This window comes from Anopheles funestus, chromosome 2RL (assembly GCF_943734845.2).
Source record: "Anopheles funestus chromosome 2RL, idAnoFuneDA-416_04, whole genome shotgun sequence".
Taxonomy (NCBI): domain Eukaryota; kingdom Metazoa; phylum Arthropoda; class Insecta; order Diptera; family Culicidae; genus Anopheles; species Anopheles funestus.
The window spans coordinates 93321219-93338231 of NC_064598.1; the positions used below are offsets into that span (position 1 = coordinate 93321219).

Genomic DNA, 17013 nt, shown 5'->3' on the forward strand with positions numbered 1-17013 from the left:
TTATCGGGAGTGTATCACACGGGTGACATAATAATTGCCGTTCGACCTATAATACACAGCTAATCATTGTGTATGTGTAATGATAATATATAGGTTTCGCTACACATATAGATTTGTCGTACGTCACAGTCATTTCTAACAGCTTTCGAGAGTTTCTCACATGATTGCAAGATTCTGAACGGTTGGTGGTGGTACGAGTAGCAGTACTGAAACTGGAATGCGTACAATGACACTCGCTGCACAACCCATTAATCAACCTGATAGGATGGTCAATGTAATGGCAGGCAATGCGGTGAGTTCCATATCATTACATTCATCCCAGATGGTGTTCAACTCTGGTGAAGATGCACGACCGACGATTCTTGTGTGGTTATTTTTCACAAAATATTGTACCTGTCAGCATCATAAATCATACATTTATGGGAAAAAGCAATCGATGCGAACGGGTCCGGACATCGATTGACAGAAAGCTAATTTCTGTACCTAATGGATCTCTGGAGTACTTAGAACGTGATACACAAAGGAGACCTTCAAGCAGCCTTCATGTAAATGATGATCGCTTAGTATGTACGAGATGTAGAAAATAACCTTCGAATGCAACGAATAAATTCAACGGAGTTGCTATATAATCAACGATGGGACGAAAAAAAAGGTATTACTAACCACCATCAATCCCTTGGCAAACTTTACAGTGTCTCGTGAGACAAGACCACCTTTTTCACTGTGCCTCTTCACGGTCCCTTCGACGGTTCGCGGAACTCTGTTACGCACTCCGCCTCCGGAGAGACCATTTTGTCGACCGCAAGACAGAGGGACACGACAGCCGGAACGATGGGGACCTACAGCCACGGTCTTTTGGACAGCTGCATCACCGCACCAAAACAACCTTGAGAAGTGGTTTGCACCGGCAACGGTAACAGCTTACCAACTTCGAGGAGCAGCGAGCGACAAGATACGAAAACTTGATGACGCGAAGCAGAAAAAAAGCAAGCGCACACACACACACACCACTCATGGAAGGCCGCTGGATGTTGGAGACACGAGACATTATGCAATCGATGCCACCCTTCTTCTCGTGTTCTGCTGGACCTGCTGGATGGTGCTAACGTGGCACAGTTAAGTGAACTCCCAGCAATCCCAGGCTCTCGCACGTTCCAAAGACTAAGGCGCGTACACGTGTACATGGACTGGGGGCCTCAACAACCGGTTAGACGAACGGCCCAGCCGGCCGTTCGTATCAACGCCACGCGCAAAAAGGTTTCTCCACTGTCTGGCGAGGGTTGTTGTTCCCGGGAGAAAGAAGCCATCGAAGATACGATTGAACAGACCACGATGTGATTGTCACGGTCTTGGGAGCTTGTCCAGTACAAGGGGATATAGCTTCGAAGTGGAAAGTGGATATTCGGAAGACGTCTTCCTTGAACGGAGAATAGATGCATGGCACTGTCTGTGCCGTAGCATCCAGTTGACCGACTTCAAACACTCTTGCTGTATATATAGATTTGATGGATCTCGTTTTTTTTTGCGAAACTTACCGGCGGGTCCTGGAAGGTGTCGGATAAGGTAATCTGGTGAGGCACTTCCAGCTAAATACTTATTCCTACTCAACCCTCTTCCCATAAGGTGGTATATCTGCGAAGCGTGCGAACCAAATCATTCTTTCCAACGAAGGGACGTGCGAATCGTGTGATCAGAAATTAGCACATAGTTTATAAAGCAGTGCGCCCGAGTCCATTTGTACGGCGGGGGGGCTACGATAGCGAAATGTCAGTAATTAGCGCTGCAGTTTGGCTAATTGCTCTGCTCGCACCCTTCTTGCGTACGGCAACTCCTTCCAGAGCTTGCAGGAGCCTCCAGCGGATACACTAAATGCTCGTGTGCGGTTCAACGAATTACCTTCCAACGGGCGAGCGTTCGTTGGATGATCGACGAAACCGATCGTGGGAGTTGTCGTGGCTCCGGTTCTTGCAAGATTATTCCTGCACGTACAAAACGGAGCTTATCTCTGACGTTTGATTAGCGTTTGCGTTAGCTCACGACATTGCTTGTGGGTGTGCGCATGGACTCGTGAAGATGATTGTCGCTAAAACACTTTGTGACACATTGCTAATCGGGTTTACACGGTGCTCAGCAAACTGTCTTCTTTCATGCCGATATGGCTTCTATAAGTGGTAAGGAGCGTTTATACCGATAATTGTAACGTGCCATCCAGTTATCCAACGATCTGGAGCTATTGCTGCTTCCACGGTTGCGTAAGTGCGATCCAGTGAAATTGTCTGTGCGTTGTCACATCCATTCGCCGGATGTAGGTCAACCTAGTTTGCGATCCATTTCCCTTCCCGAAGCGATGAACACCGGCGGGGGAAAAACCCTCGGCCCTACACATATGGCATTGTGCTTGGGAAGTTAACGCACATCACCAAACCAGTGTGAAAGAAGAGCTTTGTAACTGTAAAGTTATTGTTGAGCAAATAGGCAACATGCACGCTGGAAAAACCGTCCAAGTCCAGTACACCCAGACGCAGATGTACAGGTTCGATTGTACGTGAGCGATCCGCGCATTGGAGGTCACCTCTGAAACTCTTTCAAATGTGACGAAAGCATGTAGAATGTAGCGTTCACAGCTGATCTTAGCTGTTCCGTACACTCCATTCGGCCAGGCGCCTCTTTCTATCGCCTTTCGCCGTTTCCTCACTGTTCCGCACACATAACGTAATACAGTCACATTTGAGTCTTCGCAAACTCACCCCAATGTTCCCGAGACTCGCAGTAGCATTATTATCTCGCACCCAATTTCCGTCACGTTTAACTCTTGGCTCGCGACCTCCTCCACGCTGCCCAACAACAACAATCATCCATTAGGATTGAAAGGAATTGTTTCCGAAAACGGGCATCACCGGTGGTGGACAGGAACACGGACGACAGTATGGGGACAGACGGAGGAAGAGAGTCATGCAGGGAAATCTCATCGACCTCATAGTATGGCGATTGTTCAAACCGGAATGGGTCTGTACCGAACCGGGTGGAAAAAAGCAAGAGCGAAATAATTGCCTGACCTCATTGCGGACAAACATTTTCGGGAATGCTGCTGCTACTGCTGCTACTGGCCCCGAGTCGAGGTGAGACCCTTCGGACCGGAAAACATATTGTGGTACGGAATGGTACGGAAATGGGTCACTTCCGAAGGGGAGAAACGTACCAATCGAATGATTTTGCAGAGGTAAAAGTTAGTGCCACTAGTGGATTGATGCTTGCCATCATCTTGTACATTCCAAGCTTTTTAAAAGTTTGAAGAATTCTAGCTAGCTTTAGTTGCGAGGAATTATGCTTAAAAATCACCGAAAAGGGTGACGTCAGTATAAAAGTTAGCAAACAGATATGAGTAAATTGTGATGGGAAGGTTTGCCATTATACTAATGTACACCAATTGATATTCCACGAATCATACAAGATATCCACAATCCGATAGCATTATTCATACCGCTTCGCAGCAATGGACGCTTAGGTAAGATGATAGCATATTGATTATTCGGACTTCCCCATCCAGTTCTTCTCCACCCCCATGTACGTGGCTACATTCTAAAAAACAAGTTTCTCGTGTAGACGTCACGTTATCTACCAGTACGTCACCCGGCAATGGATTTAAGGCTGACCTCATGTACCAGAGAAAATGGCGAATTCCACGAGCGTATCAGCATCATCAGAGGCTCAGAACGTTGTTCTTCCACCGAGCCGTGACCGGCGTACATCCGTTGTCACTTAACGGAGCCAAGGTTATCTCGCAAGTTCAAACCAATACCTGACTACCATAACGAAGGGAAACGCTGCGGGAGATTTCAGTAGTTCCTGGTTCCTGCTGGACGGAAAAGCCGGTCTTGTGGAGTTGCAGATGTTGCAATCACAAGAAGGTCCATGGTAGGAGCTGTAGTAGCTACAATGATCGCCCGATGGTTAGATGAACACGATGGAAGAATATGTACGAAGCCTTCGCGATGGTCAGCGTTTTCTAATCTTAGACACTGTGGGAATATCTATTGGAATGATTAAAACCTGTACCAAACCTGTAGTTCCTACTACACCGCCGTCTTGGGATGCGGGAAAACATCTCGCACGTTGTCGCACATATCGTGGTACAAGTAGTTTTATTCATCGAATAGATAACCGAACAGGAAATGTTTCAATGCAGCTTATAAGGGCTGTTTGTCTCAGCGTGAACTCATATCATTCTAGCACCCTGTAGCGACTCCGTGGTCGCTATATATGTATAAGTTCTTTTCTTTGGAAATATTGTATTTAAAATATCAAAAATTCGCTCGATCTCTCAACCCCTTCTGATTCCTCTACTAAAAATAAGGTACAATCCTTTCCGAATCTAACGGCCACTAAAAGCAGTGGTGCTTCAGTTGGCGCCGTCACGAAATATTCACGACTCGGTCGAAATATTCAACCATTATGCAAGCACATCATTAAATGGCACATTTTTGTTCGGTGGCTCGGTCGGACAGTGCGACCACAGCGGCAGGAAATGAGAGTGACGGCGATGATGATGAGGATTGCTTCCTCGGGTGAAGGTTTGCTTTCGAGTGGCGTCACCTTCCTGTGTTGGCGCAATACCTGCCGGTACGATAAGCTTGGACATCCCTCTCACAGAAAGTGGCTGTGGTTGGATGCCGTGCGTTTTGATATTTTGTTGTTTTGTTGAACGAAATGCGACCGTGTACGACAGTGGAGACCTTGTTCGATCTTTAACCGAAGATAGTGATACAATGATAGAAGATCGCTGAAGAGTTTTTCCTTCACGCAAAGCTGCTCAAAACTCAAAGTCTTTTCGTAAGCACACACTGGATCCTTTCATGCGGTCCTCTCACTTTGTGAGATAATTGTGCACCAAAAGATCGGCAGATAGTGAGGTCCAGTTGACGTTGGTTTTTTTTGCACACGATGCTGTCATAACACAAATACCTTCGACATTTACATCGGTATTATTGGAACTGTGTCAATAAAGTTGGGCCCATCTACATAGCACGAACTCACCTGCTCGGGAAAAGAGAAAAGATGATTTTTTTTCTTAAGGGAGACATAAAATGTCTACTTAAATGGGAACTAATCGAGCACATTTTAAGGTGACTGTCTCGGGACATTAAGTTTGTCGTACATGTCTGGTTCGTTCCAAGAATGGTCACAACTTTACTTTTGTGGGTCATAAGCGTCACCATCCAGAAACCCAACTCCATCTACAGATAAGCTTAATTTTGGTTTCGGATCTTCTCCGAAAAACTATCATTCGATTCAGAATTTCTCTGAAGCAACCATTCCGCTATACGTCTCCCAAGGTAAACGACACCAACGCCGCTACATTCCACGCCCTTCGTTAATGTTTCGTCTCTGTGAACGCACGAATGGACGAAGTCTGTTTCCCAGCCAAACCTGCCTCAAACCAACCGGTGTTCCAGACGACCGAATGGGGTTCCAGGACCGGAGAAGAACGTGATCAGGCGGGTCAGTCTTAACCTAGACACGTCTCTTACAACTACCACCGTTACCTACCCACCACAGCCACACCGCCAGACGGCGGACGACCGATGCAGCCCTATAACGGTGATTCCAGCCTCAAAGTCTTGGCGCGCGAAGGGTCGAACACCTTTCTACACCGCACGGAATGTGCATGTGCGCACGCGGAACACAGAGAAGGAAAAAAGGGAATAAAAATTATTAATAATTTCTAACCGTTTCACCTTCTTCTTCAACCGGTGCGAGTTTGCGCCAAGGCAAACGATTGAAGTCGGTTTTTAGAAAATTTGCATTCTTTGGGCGCTTGCATATTTTCTTCGACATTAGAATCGCGGCTAAGAATCGCGCACGATCCGACGGTTCCAAAAAAGTAATGGCAATAAATTACCGAACATAAATCGTCCCATCGCAAAAAAGCCCCGTATATTAGCAATCCAGGGTCGTTATTGTGAGAATTTTGAAAAAGAAAAAAAAAGTTCTTAACCATTCCGACCCTAAATAGAGACACTTGTTTGGTGGAGTTCTGTTAGGGGCGTTAGCATAACAAGAAAGAAAAACTTCTTTATTACGTCCGCCAATGGTGTGCAGTAAACCCCTAACGGGAAACTTTATTTTTCGATGAATCTCTCCAATGTGGGCAAGGGCGGTGCCGAAGTAAAATGAAACTATCGAAAAAAAAAGTTCTTCCGGAAACTCTAATAATCTCATCGCTCCCAACCCATGTCTCGTGGTGGAATATGATAAGCGGTATATGCTTCAAGGTCCATTAAGAGGATGAAGGGGAGCGAGGGGAAGGGTCGGAGGTGAACTTCTAGTTCCCAAACCCATGAAAATCCAAAATTTCTTAGATTAATGAGCCGATCGCCGATAAACTACGCACCCGGAGCCTGGGAGTACAATCGGTCACGGTCGATAGGCTCAAATCGAACATGATCTACACGGGATCGACACCATTCCGCAACATACCCCGTTGGTGGTTAAAAGGTGCTTGGCAGAAGAAGAACACAAAAATCTGACAAGGTCCGAAAAATTCTAACGGCTTCGGTGACGATGTTGTGGTGATTTTTTTTTTTTGCCAAACTCATCCCGGAACCATTCCATTACTGGTGGAGAGTGTGGCAAGATAGTGATCGGGTTCTTTTCTTCCCATCATTGATTCACCTGGCTGATTGTGTTGTTTTCACGTGTTTTTTTACCTTCCCTATCTTGTTTCTGATTCTATTCCCACATTGATGACATATTTATAGGGGATAGCTTAAGGTGATCATTTGAGCGCTCATAATGAAGTGAGATTCTATCGAAACTAGCGGTAGAATGTAAATGGCATGATCGTTTGTCTTATCATTAACAGCAAAACAACGTCATCTTTATTCGCCTCTTTTCGCGAAAGCCCAGTTGATGATGAGGCGGATAATAAAACGCTGAAAAGGAGGACTTAAATTATCGGTTGTTATTGTTGTGCCTCAGTTGTGGTGAAACTAGACCAGCAATAAGTATCATGGCCAAGCTAATTTTGTGACATTTTTATTAAAATTAATACATTTTAAAGAAAGCAAACATATTATGCAACATTAAAAGCATTTTGTATGTATATTTTTTTTCTTATTAAAAGAAGAAATAATCACTGTAACCTTTCAATAATACCGCAAATGCAAGGGTGACATTTATAGCAGTGAGTAGATATAATTGTTTAATTAAGTGTCGTTAGCATCGTATGTCACCGTGACGAAGGGGTTGCCATGACTAGTCATTATGACTAGTCAGGGGATGATGGGAGGGGTGGGGGCGACTACTTTCTTGTAGCAAAAAGGGTGTGTATGTGTGATTTCTTGGATTCCATTAACGACCTTCTCCGAACTCGTAGTACTCGAAGGTCGGTCGTGAGTGTTTCTTGTTTACGCGTTATGCAACAACATCCACAGGAAGTAACAATAAAGCATTTAATGAGCGTTTTACAACGCTGCAATTGTACGTTTAAAATGGTTTATCAGCAAAATGACGTTGGTGGAGCTTTACGACGGTACAGTCACATACAATTTAGAGGGATTTAGAGTTAAAGAATAGAAATATTTTGGCAGAGTATTTACACAATTTAGTAGTATTTCTCATAGGTTAGGTTATTTTGAAATAAATTTTCTTGATGTTTCTTTTTTTTGGAAAAACACCAGTGAATACCGTATATCACGTTTTTTTATCACGTCCCTGCAAAGCCTAATAAAAACATATTTTTAAGTATTTTTCAGTACTTTCTTTTACTGTCTCTGGAATAAGGAAACTCTCATATAAGCAAGCTAATCATGGAATATATAAGGATGTTTTTCTTTTTAAAAAAAAACCCCCCAAAAATTACCTTCTTTTTCAAGCTTTTGATTGGATACACACTCACCCCTTAAAACCGCACGGAAAACAAGTTCTGCAGCCACGTTCATTGTGTTGCAATGAGACAGCAGTGTAAGCTATACACAACCCCAGCGTGTAGGTTGTTCGGCTGCTCACTATCACAGCCAATTAGCATTTTTGCTGCTGACGGCCATCCAACACCCACGGATTGGTTTTCGAAAACCATTTTCCAAACATCGAACAAATGGAGCTAGGAATTTGTGAGATTTTTTTTCAAACATTACTTTAACTAACAAGAAAAAGAACGCTACGCTCCCCTCCCAAAAATGCCAAACGTCGGTCGGGGTTTTTGTGGGGTGGATATGTGCTTCAAAAACTTTATCGTTCGACAACTAATCAAACATCCGCCGGCAGTATTGAGTAATGCGAGTTGGAAAACACTAGCTCATGGAAGAAGAAAAAAAAAATAAACCGTCCTAATATAACAGTACACGCCCAGATAGACGATGGGAACAGTAAAGGGAGCGCAAGTTCGTTTCCACGCAACCAAACGCAAACGACCTTGAGTGAGCGACGGTGGCTGCAGCGAACAATTTTCTCGCCCGTTCGGAAAGCTTCGTGACCGAGGGGAAGAAATTTGTGTTTTTCCCGCGTACCAACAATAATTGTGCGATGGCAGTGCAAGAAACCATCCGTTCGCTTCATCCGCTTCATCCCGAATGCACTCCACCACCGGAGAATAATGCCCCCATCAGATCAGGGCACGTGAGCTAAACGAGAGACACGCAAGCAAAACAGAACGGTACACCATCGGGGGTGAGCTTTTCAAAGCAGTAACGCGCATAACGCAACGCACCCCAGTACGATCGGCCTTGCACTACAGGCGAAGCAAACCGCAATGCCGATACCATAACGCAATCACCTTTTGCGTTGGGGAGGCAGGGGTGAGAACGGTGCGGGAAACGATCATCATTAGGGAGGCAAAATTCCGGGCACGAAGAGAATTGTTACCAACGCGATTCCCGTTGCAGGAGTTGGAGTTTTTTTGTTGTAATTATCGAATTTGGAAAATTAAGAGTTCAAGTCCTTAACAAAAAAAAACGAAGGCAAAAATTTGTTCGAAAGCAAGACACGGAGAAGAAGCGCGAAATATTATAATTGAGAAAGATTCCCTTTTCCCATTTGCTGCCGCCACCTTTTTTTTTGTTTTGCCCATCGCATTTAGTTCCGTGCAGCCGTCTGGGGCGGTTTGTGCTGTTTGCAGGTTTGAGATTGCACGAAGTTCAGCCAAAGACTCGACGTTTCGGATTGTACCGGAGAAGCTTGGGATGTGAAGGGAAGAAGCAAACGCGATTGCATGCCCATCTTACCACGGGTGCATTGACCCGTAAGAGAGCAAGAAGGGTTATCGTTGCTTCTCCCCCGGATAAATGGTGCGTCAGCTCGTGATCGTGAAAAGTATTTCACCAAAAGATTATTCTCCGGAATGTGGCATTTTTTTATTAAGCTTAAGAAGAAAATAAAGATAACATAAAAGACTAATAATTTCGAGATTTTTTAGCCGCCACAGAGCGAGGATCATCTTTATAAAAATACGAAAATATTTACTGTCTTGATGATGAAATATTCTAAACACAGTCTAATCAATCCCATTACAGACGTTGATCGTTTAACAAAAATCATCAACAATTGTTCAAAAAAAAAAATCACCCCAAAATACATTCCTAAGCTCCTTCAGTCAGTTGCCGTGACATTCAGACCCAAAATGTCGACGGTCCGGCTACGAATGAATTAAAACCGAATGCTTTAACGCCACTAATAGGTAGCTCGTTCTACGTGTCGTGTTAATTTTGGACAGGTTCGGACGAAAAGCTAACCTTTAAGCGGGGGAAAACAAGCAGCAGCAACGAGCAACAAAAAAAAAACAAGACACAAGCAAAAGACAAACCATAAACAATCGAGCATTGGCTCGGATAAGGAGGAAGATTTTAGCATTTTATCACAATAAAATATTTAGCGTACACCTGTACGTTTTTTTTTGTTGGCTTTGTTTCCCTCGGGTAGAGTCTGCCATTTAGCACTGATTGTTGGGCCGGTGGCATTTTAATGACGATACAATGTACCCGCGAAGCGTTTATCTACAGAAACATGATTCGGAAACAGCCGTAGAAAAATGCAACTAATAGGCAAAAGGCAAGGAAAGTTTCTCAACGAACGAAACGTAATTGTGGCAAGCTCCATCCGATTCTTTTACACGTTCTAATTCCAGCTACCTGTAATGATTTTGTCGTAATAACACTTTATTTCGATGTTCAACATCGGGTGGTTTTGTGGCCCTTTCCCGTCACACCGAGAGAGAATGAAACAAACCGATGCTGCCATCAAATTTCATCTGGCCATTAGAACGCAACGAAGCCGAGAACCGAAAATGATGTTCCGCTAGCAGTGTTTGTTGCTTTTCCCATCAAAAAGTGAGAATTGAACAGCAAAATTGCACACCAAGTATGAGGTTGAATGGGAGAGAAAAAAAAAGGTAAAACAAACGCAATGAAACAATGTGAAGCGAGATTTGTTAGAGAACCATCAAACGTGGTCTTAATTTACAACCAATTTAACTATTACACGAAACAACCTGGGCGGCACTGTTCTTACAGGTTTTGCGATCCTCGAGCATGATCAATCTCCTAAAGCCGCACACACCTTCCTGCTAACGTTCGTTGACTCTTGTGGGTGAAATTTAAAACTCAGTGTAAGCTTCAGTTCCGGTTACCTTTCCATTGGTTCTTCCTTCATTCATTGCAGATTCTCGATTGCTATTAAAACAAAACAAAAAAAAAGGAAAACCGTCTCAACCTTGAAACAATTCGGTCCGGGTTTCCGGGAATGGTGTAAAAGATGTTCCCCTCTAAACGGGAGTGAAACAAATCTGCACACACGCAACGCCACCGAGCACCGAGGTTTGCTTGGTCGCGAAAGCGCTTCTGTCCTCTTTATATTATTATTTCTTTTTTTTGCAAATCCTCCAGACTGTGGCCAGAAGCTATTCTGGCGAAATGCGTGCAGGTTCATTGCACTTTTGTCGCACACGCGCGCAGTTCGCTTGGTTTAAGATTTTTATTCCCGAGGTTCGTTGCTGTTACCATCGTTGCTGTCTTTCGTCTTGCGTAGCGAACAGCGCGTATTGCAAACGGGCTTTCAGTGTGTGTTATTGGCCTGTTTGGGGTTGTGTTGCGTGTATGTGTGTTTGTGTTTGTTACCAATGGGAAGGAAAAAAAATGGCACACAAATTCTGTTTCTGTGCGGAAGGAAAGAAAAGGAAAAGTGTGCAAAAAATCAGGGAGACAGTGTATAAAGGTTAACTTTTGGCTTTACATTTCCCTACGAATTATTCATAAAATTGCTGCAAAAGTTGAACAGGGCAGTTTCGGGCAGGTTTTTTTTTTGTTAACAGAACAAACCAGCGTAAGGAATCGAAGCATGGATCGAAGCACATCGCGGTGGTACTTGTGCGCCCACAAGTGACTATGCCAATCGGACGCTTTTGTTGCTACAGCTTTGTGCCATTCAAACACAGGCATGTTGTTTTTTTGCTAGAAGTGGTCAGTAGCAGCGGCACGTTGCGTTAAGCTCACTACTATCGACGTCATTATGGCTGTATCATTATCGCGCCACTTGATTGACAAGCGAACTGGTGCGGTGGCGATAATGCCTGCGGTTTTGAAAGGAGCTGGTAAACTTGCCGGCACTAGATAATAAATAGTGCCGACCCGGATTGATTTGAATGATTGGAACACAAGCTCGGGATGCAAAATGAAGTAACAGAAAACACGAGCCGACACACACACACACATGGCAAGCAAATGAATAATAAACGGAAGAAATAGTAAACACACATTGAAGTTCACCGAAAACACTGGGCTTTTAACGATGTGGTAATGAGAAGACAGGACATACATCATGACAAGAATGAAAAGAAAAAAACAGTAAAACAACAAAAAAAATATCAAGATTTGTGCAACGATTTATTTCACTATTCAGTCCTGTCTTCGTAACGATCGTATCCGATAACGTTGATGTAAAACGTTTTAAGCTTTTAGATTGACTTCAAACAAAAAAAAAAACAACGAGTCTAACATGTTTCTTCAAGATGTATATCAAACAAATTGACTTCCATCAGTAAATTGACTTTCATGGCGGGTGGTTTAGATATAGCTTCCTCCCTTCTCCGTCCAGCAGATCTCCTCGCCCCTCGTCAAATCGTCGTTTAATGCTCGCGGACGATCACCCAATAGCACTTCAGCATTCTGCGCAAGGTTTAAACATGATAAAGGACCATTAATAATGTCCACCGATCATTAGCGAACCATACACGTACGATCAATTATGTGCCGCGAGCACGATCATTCTTTAAGATCGCCGATGACGATGATGACTTGGTAAAAATGGTTCAATTTTCTACTGCAATCAATAGTCGTGTGACATAGCACTGCATTTGCATGCACCCGAGTCAAGGTGAATGGATTAATCATCGACATTGGGAACGTTTGCAGCGGTGTTGTTTTTTTTTGCATAAAAATCCTTTATTTCATTTCACCCACAGACTTCCGTCTGTACGAAGCAAACACTTGAATTCTTTTCAGCCTCCACGTATGGCCGAGTGCAAGATCAGCACTGCATAATTTCACCACCGAACGAAGAAGAAGCAAGGAAGAAGACAGAGAGAAAAAAAAACTCCACTCACCAGATGCTCCTTGCAATCTGCACGATCCGGGGTTTTTGTTTCTTGCAGGCGAACGAAGGGGAATCACACAAAATCGATCGTCACACTCACCGGAATTGCAATCGCTTTCGTTGCGAACTGTTACTCCTATTTCTTGCAAGAACTTGTACGAAATTTACACTCTTCTTCGGGAAATAATTTTTTTTCTTCTTCTCAAAAAACACAAACACCCACACGCGCATACACTAGAATACTAAAAATTCGCACACTAGTTACTAGTTTGCTTCTACACACTTTTATTTAGCTGTTTCGTTTGTACAAGATCGTTATCGAGTTGTAGAGGATGCGAGAGGATTTCAACACACTGGTGCGTGTTTTCTATTCTCACACACAACAGCACAACCAGAACACACGTTTTCTACCGCTGTTTGATCGGTTACTGTATATCACTATTTTTTTCTTTCTTGCTACTATATTAGTGAAGCATGAATTTATAGCGATTTACGTTAAACTGTACACACGGTGAAACAATTTATTGCTTTAGAAAATAATCCGTACACTTCAAGTTTCAACACTGATGTACTTTATCCCGTCGCGCAGCGAACACGGCAACACACCCGACACCGTTGAAAGTTGAGATTTTTTTAACCTCCCATACAGTGCTGGATCTTTAACGTGAGCTGAAGCGCAGTGAGTGCGTAACTCGAGGAGAGCGTTAGAGCGAAACAAAACATAACTGGATGCTGATGTCTTCTTCCCTCACGGCTTGTTTTCTCTTTCCATCTCTTTCTGGCAGCCGCTCGAATTGGTATTTGCAAAACTGGAGGCAGCAATGAGTGTACCCATTTAACAATTTCGGTGTCTCTCTCTGATTTCGGTTCTCATTCCCTGTTGACAAAATTGTTAACGAAACCGGTAGCTTAACAAGGTGGGAAATTGTTTTGTTTTGACAAAATTACTCTTCTGTTGTCGAAATAGAACAAAAATTATGTGAAAATGTTTGTTAAATAAGTTTAATTTGCCGAAACAAAAAGGTCAGGCCTTTCTTTAGAGAGAAATTAAATTAAATTATACAGAACGAGAAAGCATGTTGATTTGGCTTTAAGTTTGATAAAAATACACCAACCAGTTATCGGAAAGGAGTGTTCGTGTAGCATTTTCTTAATATTAATTTTATTTGATATTTAACCTAATTTATGTTGCGAATATTTTAAATACAAATTCGTAGTCGTTACCTCTAGAAATTATTAATGATGCGCTCTGCTTTTGGTCGTTGGGTATCGCTTAAAATGACAGTAGACAAGCCCAGCTATGTTTACAGTTAGCTGTCAGATTTAAATCCCGCTTGGTGGGAATCATTTTGTTGGCATCAGTTTTCGTCCTCGTGTGGTTCTTGGTTCCTCGTTTGTTGAATTTATTTAGCAATAATCTCTAACATTTGGATCTAAAAAATATGGACCCAAATGATGCATCCCTAACCTGCGCCGTTAACGTAGAATGGAACGATCCGCATGGTACTACAATGCGAAAGTTCGCCCACAAACAAACGGTGCTAAGGCTTGCTCGGAACGGCCTGAAGGAGATGTTCCTCGAGCTATCTGCGGAAAAGCATAGTACAATACAGCTGAAGCTAAAAGGCGTGCAAGTGCATTCGAAGTTCATGTCTGAGGGTAAGGCGAGCATCAAATTCAACGAAGAAAAGTGCACGTTGTTCCTATCGAATGCACCGCCGGGGTTGTTGGTCCAGTTTCTAAAGGTTATCTTCGTTAAGCTTACGAACGGCAAAGGCAGCAGCTCTGAAATGAAAGAACCATTAAACAAGAGTGAACTGTTGAAGAAATCGCGCACACAAATACTGGCAGGCAAATCAGTCAACCAGTACGATGAAATCAGCCCCGTTACGACCAATGAACTGATCCGGGCCCGGAAATTAGCCCTCGGGAAGGGCTCCATGACGACACCTTCACCATCGCAAAAGCGAAAGCGACCATCCGATGGTCCGCCTAGTGATCGTCCGAGGCCAAAAAAACTACTTTCTGAAGAAACCGTCGATGAAACCGCTGCGATCGAAGGCGTACAGCTGAACCAGGAACAGAAACGTATTCTATCGGCATGTCAGTCCGGGAAGAGTGTATTTTTTACCGGTTCTGCTGGAACGGGCAAGAGCTTTCTGCTGAGAAAGATCATTGCCACTCTTCCTCCGGACGGTACGGTAGCAACTGCTTCGACGGGTGTGGCCGCCTGTTTGATCGGTGGTACTACCCTACATTCTTTCGCTGGAATTGGAACGGGGGAAGCCACGTTGCAGAACTGTTACGAAAAGGCATCTCGCCCGAATACGGCCCAGGCATGGCGCAAATGTAAAAGACTGATTATTGACGAAATTTCCATGATTGCAGCGGATTTCTTTGAGGTAAGTGGTGGTGATTGGTGATTGGAACACTTGATTTTGATTAATTCGTCTAACCCTATTGTTGTTGTAGAAAATTGAAGCTGTGGCACGATACGTTAGAAAGAACGATAAACCCTTCGGTGGTATTCAACTGATCTTGTGCGGCGATTTCTTTCAACTGCCACCGATCGGGCGCCTGCCGGATCGTACCCGTCCTGGTCAATATTCTCAGGACGCTTACCAGGACGACGAATCGGGACGGGTTCGGTTTTGCTTCGAATCGAAAGTTTGGCAAGAATGCATTCAAGCGTCGTACGAACTAACGGTCGTACATCGGCAGCGTGACCAAGAGTTTGTTACCATCCTGAACAGCATCCGCATCGGGCGTGTTACGGACGAAATTAGCGAACGGCTGCGTAAAACTGCCAGCCAGCGTATCGAATCCGAAGGCATTCTAGCAACGCAACTTTGTTCCCACACTAGCGAGGTGGAAGCAATCAATCAGGCCAAACTCGAAGCCCTACGAACGGAACCCAAAACGTTCGATGCGAAGGATAGCGATCCGTACAGTACCAAGCAGATCGACATGATGTTACAGGCACCGGCCAAGCTAACGCTCAAGATTGGGGCCCAGGTAATGCTGCTGAAGAACTACAACATTGCCGAGGGACTGGTGAATGGGGCACGAGGTGTAGTGGTAAACTTTGTGCAAGATTTACCGCTGGTCAAGTTTAAACAACGCGAGCTGCTGGTGCGACACGAAAAGTGGCCCGTTAAGACGGGTTCCGGAATGGTATTGACGCGCATACAGCTTCCACTCAAGCTCGCGTGGGCATTTTCCATCCATAAATCCCAAGGCCTCACGCTTGACTGCGTAGAGCTGTCGCTGTCGAAGGTATTCGAGGCGGGTCAGGCATACGTTGCCCTTAGCCGTGCCCAGAGCCTCGAAAGTATCCGTGTGCTTGATTTTGATCTGAGGCAAGTGTGGGCCAATATGAAGGTGCTCGAGTTTTATCGGGATCTTCGGAAAAGAATTAACGCCGTGAATAGTATGGAACCGATGCCGGTCAAACGTGGCTTGAAGAAATCTCTTTCGTCTATGGGGCTCGCTAAGTCTATCATGAACAAGCCCTTGATGGTGATTAAATAAGTGTTTGCAATTCCGTTTCTCAAAGTATTTCCATCTAGACAATCTTAGTCAAATCTATGTATTTACGTTAGTGATATAAGCAACAACAGAACTTATTCAAATAAATGGTGCCTCATTCGATGACTTAACTTCTGCGTTAAACGGTGTTTTATGAAACTCTTCAAGCGTATATAATTTATTTACATATTGTGCTAGAACAAATTTCTTAAGTCGTTTATATGCACCATTTATAACGGTTCGCAATATACATATTTTTAAAATTTTCCTAATTTAACACTTGCTTGAAATATAAACCCGTATCCGTACTTTCTTGCATCGATAAATTTTCGCCCCAGCTTATTCTCTTCATTTTCGCCACTCTCTCGTGTTTACCGACGCTTGATAAAGCTCTCGCTCTCCCTCACTCCTGTGCATGCAAAGCACGAAACAGAGATGGCTACAGTTGCGAATTCGACGGCGACGCGCCAGCGGAATAATAGCAAACCCGCGGAGCCGCTGTGTAGTGTGTGTAAAGTACGCAAGAGAACAGAGCACAACGGTGCGTGCGGTGTGTGTCGGTCGCGCATGTACACACACATCAGTCGGTTGTTGTTCGGGGTGTCGAGTGTATGCTGGCTGTCGTGTGAATTTTCCTACCGTCGTGGGTCGCGTTTCTTCAAACAGCACAGTATTTGCGCAAAGAGAGGAGTCACCGTCATCTCGGGAGGCTGTGGTGCATCCGAGGAATAAATGTGAAGGTTGGAAAACAAAATTCGGAAGAAAAAGGTAGGCATCGTCAAATTGTTCACACCTGCCGATCCATTGAAGTGAGAGTGTGGCCACTCGGGTTTGTGATTCTAGTGGAAAGTGTTCTGCGTGTTCTGCGGGAAATCGGGTGATTACAGTACGCAGTAGGAGGGT

The 17013-nt window shown here is 44.1% G+C and overlaps 3 protein-coding genes and 1 long non-coding RNA gene across 8 annotated transcripts in view; 3 read left to right on the top strand and 1 right to left on the bottom strand.

Moving 5' to 3' along the window:
* Nucleotides 1–13222, bottom strand: part of LOC125761793 (uncharacterized) — a 96688-nt gene extending 83466 nt beyond the window's left edge. For 2 of the 4 annotated variants that reach the window (XM_049423290.1, XM_049423289.1), the window contains exon 1: nt 12593–13123. The gene's annotated coding sequence lies outside the window, so the exon portion shown is untranslated. The other 2 variants (XM_049423293.1, XM_049423294.1) reach the window with 2 other exon arrangements.
* The window catches only part of LOC125761831 (uncharacterized), a 219609-nt gene that overhangs the window by 76198 nt on the left and 126398 nt on the right, over nt 1–17013 (top strand). The gene's annotated exons all lie outside the window — the stretch shown is intronic.
* LOC125761800 (ATP-dependent DNA helicase PIF1) lies at nt 13808–16241 on the top strand. Its single transcript, XM_049423305.1, has 2 exons — nt 13808–14984; nt 15055–16241. Exons 1-2 carry the CDS (start codon nt 14025–14027, stop codon nt 16111–16113), a joined length of 2019 nt encoding a protein of 672 aa, XP_049279262.1. The 5' UTR covers nt 13808–14024; the 3' UTR covers nt 16114–16241.
* The window catches only part of LOC125761791 (dual specificity protein kinase splA), a 122680-nt gene continuing 122187 nt past the window's right edge, over nt 16521–17013 (top strand). The window contains exon 1 of one of the 2 annotated variants that reach the window (XM_049423285.1): nt 16521–16878. The gene's annotated coding sequence lies outside the window, so the exon portion shown is untranslated. The other variant, XM_049423286.1, reaches the window with a different exon arrangement.

Excerpts from the sequence above, each read along its gene's own strand:
- LOC125761800 (XM_049423305.1), top strand. The coding sequence starts at position 14,025 with ATGGACCCAAATGATGCATCCCTAACCTGCGCCGTTAACGTAGAATGG. Across the intron at positions 14,985-15,054 it reads TTGCAGCGGATTTCTTTGAG|AAAATTGAAGCTGTGGCACG; the intron begins GTAAGTGGTGGT and ends TTGTTGTTGTAG.